The sequence below is a fragment of the Lepisosteus oculatus genome, chromosome 4 (genome assembly GCF_040954835.1).
Source record: "Lepisosteus oculatus isolate fLepOcu1 chromosome 4, fLepOcu1.hap2, whole genome shotgun sequence".
In the NCBI taxonomy this organism is placed as follows: Eukaryota; Metazoa; Chordata; class Actinopteri; order Semionotiformes; family Lepisosteidae; genus Lepisosteus; species Lepisosteus oculatus.
This window is the reverse complement of record NC_090699.1, coordinates 25804235-25813618: the sequence shown is the minus strand read 5'-3', so window position 1 is coordinate 25813618 and position 9384 is coordinate 25804235. Positions and strand designations below refer to the sequence as shown.

Sequence of the window (9384 nt, the reverse complement as noted above, 5' to 3'; positions counted from 1 at the left end):
AAATCAGCATTACTTCTATATTTGTGATGTTTTTTCAACCTTTCTGTTAAAGTAAAATTTCTTAAACTCTTGACCCACAACAAATGTGCAATTTGGATGGAGCTAGTCGCCCAATTAATTCTAACCCAGGGATCAATGTCTTTCACATTTCATAAATAGAAGACTACAGACTGTTTACTTCAGAAAAAAATGTAAAGAAAATGAATTGACTGAGCTTTGAGAATATAATATGTTAAAAACGACCTTTTTTTAAAAAATAAATTGAACATCAATGCTAAGAAAGACATTTAATATAAACCTTATAAGAAAGACATATCAAATATTTTAAGGAGACTTACAGTACAATAAGTTCTAAATTAATAGTATACAGTATAGTATCAAGACTTTAAGCATGCAACGTGCTTCAGTAGTCAAGTAAATCACCATTTTATAGATCTGCAAGTATGTGGTTACTGTAGTTGGTTTACAGTATTTGAAGGCAGTACATTTAAACTACCATAAAGATCATGCTGATGTCTTAGGACCACAAGGAATACAATAAAAGTCTAAACCTATAGCATTGTTTATATTGTTAAGAAAGTTTTTACTGGGTGTTTCAAAACCAAATGAAACAGAAAAGGAGATCTGCTACCACGCACACTGGACTCATCAAGTGTATGAAAATCTCTTCAATGACCAAGAGAATTTATATTTTGAAACAATAATTTAACTGATTGATTTTTGGAAAGGGGGTTAGTATTTTAAAAGCAAGGTGTTAAAGTGTTCATGGCTTTTGGAAGCACCAAAATTAAACTACAAAATAGATACCCTGAGGATAGACATACTCTCTGAGGCCCACATGCTTATGACTTGATTGAAAGGTGGTCTAGTCTGGGCATCACATCATCAGGGTCCGTTCAGCCTCATTAGTGGGGCCATGCATATTAATGGACAATGCACAAACCACAGTCTTAGCCCACAAGCACAGCAGGTTAATGAATTTGGCTGCAGGGGTTCATGGAAAATTACTCACATTTGCAACTGCAACTGCAGGTGATTCTAACAGACCCCCACAACTTTTGTCTTTTCATTTTGCTTTTAATTAAATTGGAGTTTGTATCGAAACAAAACCAGGGGCATGGAAACTAAAGAGTGTCTATAAATTAAATAGGCTGTAACTTTTCTAAAAAGTACATTTCAATGTTTGGAGAGAATCTGAGGTCTGAAGAATGCATTTTTTTAAAACTCACAGAATTCTAAAGACTGATAAACCATCCCAAGTGAAACTATTCTAGTCAAGGTTTCTTCAATCTGGAAGTATATAAATTATGATAATCTCTAAATGAACCAAATTCCATGCGCACCATTCTGTTAATTGGAACACAATCATTCAACGATCTCTAAAAAGTGTCTAGTCTTCAGCGCACTCAAGAAATCCAATTCTAGCTGTCAAGTACTAAAAAATGGAGGAAGAAAACTGATGTTGCTAGAATAATATCCATTGTTTTGTAGGTGAGAAAGACAAAAAATAACTAAAAACAAAAGATGTTGTTGAGGAATCTTATGTTTACATTCGTACCTGTTTACATAACCAAAATCTTCAAGCTAATAAAAAGGTACTGTTTAAGTCAAACAATTGGAGTTATCAGAGAGAATGAGGCAATAAAATTCATGCAAATGCAAACCAATGCAAACCAAAGCAGGATGCTTGGCACTTCTGTAGCTAGTGACCTTTAAGTTCATGATGAAAAACAAATGTCAAGTGTTAGAGAGGCAGGAGTGTTCCTGGCTTTGCTGGGGATTTTGTATGTTGTCTCATAGGCTGCATTAATTCAGCCTGCCGTCAATATCTTTGAAAACTGGGAGTTTGTGCTTAAATCTAGTTTCATATTTATTTAGAAACCAAACATGAAAGCCAACTTTATTTAAAGGGGCCCTCCAGTGGCAACAGAGCAAACTCAATTGAAGATGCTGACTTTATATAAAAAATACATTCTTAACAATAACAATCACACGCAGGCAGTGTATCTTTTACTAAAATAGCTTTTCTGGTTAAGAAGATCATAAAATAGACCCAACAGCCTGTACCAATAATGCTTATCTACCTGATATATCGGTATGAATTTCAATATTGAATTTTCCATAGTATATGCACAAAAATATGGAATGCTAAAATAATTAGGTGCACCCATTGCAATGACCAAAAATAAAATGGTGTTGTCTTTTTTGCAACACATTTTGTAGTGTCTTTCTCTTTGTTTATCACTACATGCTTTTCGTACAGAAACATGTTTAGATTAACTTCATCATTGGACAATGAGTCATAAGTTTGAGTGGTCATGATGCTTTATCTGCTGCAACACTTCATATTGGCTGCTCATGTATAGTTTATCTGGAGTTATTGTGATCACGTTTTTGTGATAATGAGCAATGTGAACTAAAATTTGCTAAACAAATAGCTTTATTTCTTTTCACCAAAGCCAGCTGTATTAATAGCAGTGATTATAACAGCAGAAGCACTGGTGAAGGCTTTGAGTAAATTGCTTATAACATACAGTTCATATACTGTTTATAGTAACTCCTGATTGTGTCTAAGATGTCTACAGTAAGTCTTCTGCACAACAGGGTATTGAACACAACATATCCATAGTTTATCATCAATCATAAAAGCACATTTACCTTTTACCTCATGTTCTCCCAAACATATAGTTCTTAAGTATATACAAATGCCTAAGGAAATCTGTGATTGCAGGCAGAAGGTGGCCAGTATTATACAGGGTATGTTATTGAAGCAATAAGGCAACCAATAAGAGAGGTGATAAATTTTATTTTTCTATTACAACTTTCCTTATTATATAAGGTTTAAGTTAAAAAATCTCTATTCAAACTGATTGAATTTATACTTAATTTTGAAGTAATTTCATTGTCACAGCCTTTGAATAAGCCATAATTGAATCACCATCATGCTAATAGTTTACTCTTCATTTCTGTGTTCAATGGTGATGGCCATTAAGTCCTTCACTGCATCTATTTTTGTCCATAGTCAGTAAAGGTTCAATGAAATGAAATTAGTGAAATGAAAGTCCCATCTAAACAAAAAAAATCCCTTTATCTACTGTATATCTTTAAATATGACCTCAATAATTTGAACCTCAAAAAATTTATATTTTTGCAAATTACCAAATCAAACTGCAAAAGATAATACAGATATCTTTTGCCTGATCATTTGCCATAAACTCAGCTGAAAACCAGCTAGGCTACTAGTTAAATCTTTAACCTGGCTGCACTAATTGACAGCTCAGTAAATAAATGGGTTTATCCATTCCCAGAACCAGCACTTGTAACTGGAGCATGAGCTCAAGCTATAGTATCGGCCCTTTGTTACTCACTTACGCACAGGATTCTAGATGAGTTAAGGCAGTACAGTATTTCTCATGCCACATCCATTTATATCACCAGTTTTGTATAATGATTTTCTATAAAAGAAGTTGGCACACTACATCTCATTATGTTTTTCAGTATGATTTCCTTAGAATTTCTTGGCACACTTCCTAAAACATAAACACAAAAATAAGAAAGAACATAAGCATTTAGTGAAGTTTTTTGCATATTCTTCTAATGAACTAGAAGGCAAGCCTTGCAAAGCTTTTTATAAGTTCAGCGTGCTCTTGGTTTATATCTGAACCTAATTTAGTTCTTGGAAACAAGCTGTACAGTTTCTTCAGCTACAAGTAATATGCCAACAATAACACGTTTAATTTTCATTAATGGTTTTATCCTTGGGAGTTATAGAACTTGGATTGTTATCCAGCTAATACCAACAAAGACTAAACAAATAAGCATTTAACAGGGCAGTTGCAGTTGGAGCAGTAACCTTGTTTAAATGCCCCTAAGCTTTTCAGAGTTTTCTAAGTCTGCCTTTTTTCTTGGCTTAATGACTTCCAAGGAACCTATTTACAATCCAGCTCTTACTAAGATTAACCTCCTGAAGCAATCTGAGATGTAGAGGGCCCAGAAGCAGTTTCTGGATCTGCCATCACTATGCAGCAGAGAAATAATCATACTTATCATTAGCATGTACAGTACAGTACTGCATAATGTCAAACCAAGGATGAAAACCTTGTTGATTACGAAAAAGAAGAAAAAACGCAATTTATATTTACAGACAAGGGTCAGATCATTCTTAAATAAGACATAAAACCATTTTTTTTTCTTTTGGTTTGTCTATACATAGTCCAAATGTTATTTCTCTGTTTTTTATTTCTCTTATTGTAATTATATTAAAAATCCGGAACTACTGGTTGCAGATTAACATTGTTTTTGGAATGCGATGCTTGTAAGTGGAGGTGAGAAAAGGTTAAAGGTACCTAATGTAAACAATGTTTTACATTAGTACATTGTATAGCACTTTTAAATGATTATGAAATACATCTAAATCTGGTATTATTTTAGAACAAAATTGGTATTTGTTTCAATAAGGAAGAACCAAACACTGCCTGTGGTTATGCGAGGAAGAAATAAAAAGCCTAAGGCCCTGAGCAGTTATGACTATGCTTATTACTATATAATATATCATGTCATACTATATTTGACCTTAGTTCATACTCCCCCCAAAAAATAAAAACAAATACCCACCCCAAAATGGCAAGCAAACCTGGCATCCATGATGAGTCATATGGGAACACAATAGACTGACGAAGAACCCTAAAGAGAACAAGAAAACAAGGAACGTTAAAATACTAAAAGGTGTTAAATAAAATACTGAATACTGACTCACTAAACTGTAGAAAGAGTAGAAAGGTCTTTTCAATGAGGAGCACAGGCTGAAGGACAAGCTGGTGGATTGCAGGGCAACAGAATTTGCAATTTAAGGTTGACTGAACACTGTTAGTTTTTTCAGCTCCTTAAATAGATGGGGTTTTATGCTTGTATGATTCACATTCTTGTTATTAAACTATATCTAAAAGGGATTATTGATGAAACTGAATTGAAGACAGTATTTACTGACTATAACTACATATCATGCTACAGATTACAGACAACTAGTCCATGTTAACAAATAATCAATTGCCACTACAAAATTCTTTGAATATATATATATACTTTTTATACCAAAGGAACCTGAAGCGCTCTATGTATAGGAAGGGACCCATTTCATACACCCCCGAAGTCCTGCACCCACTTGCTTAATGTGTGGCCAGCATAATGCATTCGCATCGCCATGGCACAGCAGATCATGTGGAGAAATGAGAAATTACTGCACCAATTTGAATTTATAGTAAATTCCAGAGTGAAATTTAGTCAGGATACCAGGGTTAACACCCCTACTATTTCAGAACTGCAACGGGATCTTTAATGACCGAGAAGCCAGGACCGTGGTTTAACGTCTCATCCAAAGTACAGAACAAAATACAAAAAAAAGTTTCATTGGATCACTTTCTCTTCATTTTATATTTAAAGTAAATCAAATAGAAATAAATTAAAGCATGCTTTGAATACCAAATGTACTCTACAAAACAAGACTTTTATGCTGCTTATTACTTATTACAAAATCATTCAGAATGTGATATTTAACAATGAGCAGATAACATGGAATTCGTCAGAATACAACTGAATGAGATACTTGAATTTTTAAGCTACAAGGAACAAAATAAGCAAGATGGACAAAATAGTCTGTTCCTATTTTGTAACCTTAGCTAAATTATTACTACCTAAAAGCTTACATTTCCACTGCCTCTTTCTGGACTCCATGACTTAAACCATTTAAATTACCAATATAAATTGCAGTGCACTTCACAATAATAATAATTCGGCAATACTTTAAATTAAATTATTTACTGTATGCATTTGAGTGCACAAATTGGACTATTGAATGTCTATGTGAGCTGCTCAAAATACCATGGTAACACTGAGGTTCTGTTTTACACTGAAAACAGAGAAAGGGATTAAAAAACCATGAAGATTGCAGATACTGTCGGTGTTGTAAAATCACAAAATCAATGGACAGTGAACAATAGAATGACTTTATCAATTTTAAAGGAACAAGTAATGGGTTTATTCCATGCTGAAAAAAAGAAGAAAGAAAACAACGTTTCGGCCATGGAGCCTTCTTCAGGTGTCAAATTCAGGTGTCTCACCTGAAGAAGGCTCCACAGCCGAAACGTTGTTTTCTTTCTTCTTTTTTTCAGCATGGAAGAAACCCATTACTTGTTCCTTTTCAGCCTAGGCATGCTGACGCAGCTACCCACCTGAACTACTTTATCAGTTTTACCAGACTTTACAGCTGTTTGAGAAGTTGTTATTCAATGGGAATACAGAACAAACATCAGTTAAAGTATTAAGGTGTGTTTCTTAGTATACTGTATATTGTCAGCAATACTTGCCAGTCTGCAATTAATTTACAACATGTTTTCCCATTTCCATTCTTCAATTTATATTATTACCACTAGCAATTTTGTGGCAATTCATATGGATATAAAAAACGAAGTAGCAATTTGATTTATACTCTTGGCATTCAGTCATTCATCTTAAAAGAGAGTAGAGGACTTTAAATTATAATAATTAAGTTAATACAATATTATTTATGAGTGTGTTTTAGGAAACTCATTGTACTTGACAAAAGTACACACAAAGCACAACAGAACTTAAAGGAATGTGAATAAAAAAGTTCAATGAATGGGCTTAGTGAAACCAAAAATGCCACATTAAAAACTTTAGAGAAAGATCTTTAAATGTTTTTTGATAATGTTGACAGTAATTTAAGGATGAGTTCCATTTATTGGGTCCTGCATAGCAATTTTGGAGCCTAGCCTTTGACTAAAAAAGACGGCCGGAATCAACAGAGCTAAGGTTAAGAGATGAGTTTTACTCCTATACAAAATTCTTAAGATAATTTAAACCAAACCATACAGTGTTTTACATGAGAAGGGGAAGCTTAAAGTCCAATTTAATTTTATTCAGAAAATCAATGTAATTTACAGAGGACATACTGTAAGTTATAAGCCTATGCTGTAGTGTGTGCTATTTTAGTTAGTACAGAGGTTACTGAATTCTGGACGTAAAGAAGCCTGTCTAGTACCTTATAAAATATCTGGTAAGTAAGGGATACTGCAGACTAATGCTGCTAGAATAAAAGCATGTATTAATATTTCAGCATCAGACAGGCAGAGCATGGGTCTTTACCAAGCTTGGGCAGGGGAAAGAAAGAAACCCTAGTGGTGCTCTTCAAATGATAGTATGATGGTAAGTTTCTTCACAATAAAAACCTACAGTCCACAGTCTGTCTTAAGAACAGATCTTGTTCACTGTGTTACACATTAGTTTGCCTACAAGCTGTCATTGCTAGCAATAATTGGCAAGTGAAAATCTACCCTGAGGGTCCATTGCCTTACCTGACTTTTGAATATATTTTGGGATAGTATAGACGTGGTCGTGTCAGATTTCAACATTCAGTTACACAGCAATCATCCGGCTGAAAAGGAGTCCTTTCTGTTTTTTTTTTTTAAAGAAACTTTCCCCTTGCTTTTCACAGCTACAGTATGCCTCTGTACCTAGTGCTTTAGTCAATGGGTCGTCTCTTAACGCTGATTGGATGGTTTCAGTTCATTCCGAAGCACAAGGAAACAGGAAGTCTTCCACACATGCAAAGCACAGTAAGTATGGCTGTAGGGGATGTTTTTCTTTCAAGATTTATAAAACGTTTGAAAGACTGACTTTTAAAGGACGGCTTCTGTTTTAATGTGGGTATAGCACACATTAGCTGCGGTTTAAGCACATTTATTATTGTTATCGGCTTTCCATGGAGTGGTACAGTTTGTGTTAATACATTTTGACACAATTGCCTATGTACTGTAAGTGATTATGGTTTAACTGAATAGTTGTGAAACATCTTTGTACCATACTTTTACGATACAATGGTAAAGTTTCCTTTGCAAAGTTAATTGTACCGATTGGTAACTAGTGTGACGAGCTTGGTGAATAAAGTTATTCAAAGAACAACCCAGAAAGTTACGTAATTGCTAATAATCAGTGAATATTTGTTCGAATTACCAACCTATTTAAATAATTCATAATTATATTGGAATTATTTTAAAGAGCGCTTTGATTCCCCGAGAGCGGCTTTAAATATAACAGAGAATTCAGTTTATCCGCCTCCATCTTGGAGACGCGCAGCGTCACCACTACGTACAGTAGAGACTACGTAGGTAGAGAAGTGAGGAATTGCTTCACCGGTTCATTTAACGGTTATCAGTTTAACGCAGATTTGGCAAAACCCAGTGTGGAATTTAGCCTCCTATCTTGTTGCATTGAGCTCATCATAAGCATTTAAGAAGTGTCTGAAATCCAAACCAATAATAAAGTTTACAAACTACTGTATAGGAGACCATTCAGCACATCTGTCCAGTTTGATTACCACTAACTAATGAATCCCTAAATCCCTGCCAGTCATTTCTTGAAAACAAAAAGGCTTGACAGCAAGACTTGGTTGCTTAGCCCATACTCCTGCAACCCTTTGTGTAAAGAAGAAACTCCTCTTCTTAGTTATAAGTACATGCCCAAATAGTTTGCATGTGTGTCTTTGGGTTTTTGTTTAACCGATGATTCTGAAATTTGTAATCAAAATAAAATTCACAAAAACAAAAGCAACATATAAATTGTAGTAAACCAAAGTGACACTATTGATACATGATCCAAGCTTTTTACGCTTTTTATTTTACTCTTTGTAGTTGTAAGTCAATGTCAAAATTGTTAAAAATTAAATACAGCTATTAATAGCTACCCAAGGAGCTGTATGAACTGATGTCTTAAATAAGAAAAGTAAAATAAATGTAGTCTTAGTACTCAGTATTTATTTTGTTGTGACATAATTTACCAATCATACTGAAGGTGAATTTACAAATAGGCCTACAACTTATAAAGCTGATTTCAAACACATTTGACTTGTAATTTTTGGCAGATAATTTTTAAACTTGAGAATCTAGGCTATTTGGATTTGTACTAGGAAGAACTCCCTGTATGTTACTCTACAATGTCTATTAAATGAGTACTGTAATGAAATACCCAGCAGCTCTTAGGCTAATCTGGGGAAGAATAACTATTCCAGACCCTGTACAAATAAAAAAAAATCAAATAATAATAATATGATTTTGTTTATACTTATATTCAATGCAGAGTGCACACAATACAAAGATTTTGATTGGCAGTCTTTTTCATTGTACTGTATTTTCTGCACACAATAAATCTACTCAGCTTTCTGTTTTTCAAATTAAATTGTGGATATGAAATCTTGCCAATTATCAAAAAAATGTCTCTCAGCAATTGGCAGGGTAGCCTCAGAGTTCTGTTGTTAATTCCATGGTGAGAGATACTAAGAATATGATTAACCCTGAGGGTCATTGCTTAATA

At 34.1% G+C, this 9384-nt stretch overlaps 1 protein-coding gene across 2 annotated transcripts in view; it reads left to right on the top strand.

The window, feature by feature from the left end:
• Positions 1–7521: 7521 nt before the first annotated feature.
• mgmt (O-6-methylguanine-DNA methyltransferase) overlaps positions 7522–9384 on the top strand; it is an 88594-nt gene continuing 86731 nt past the window's right edge. For both annotated transcript variants that reach the window (XM_006630405.3, XM_015346495.2), the window contains exon 1: positions 7522–7631. In XM_006630405.3, coding sequence (XP_006630468.2) covers positions 7571–7631 — 61 coding nt within the window. In that variant the 5' untranslated portion in view covers positions 7522–7570. The remainder of the gene's footprint in view (positions 7632–9384) is intronic.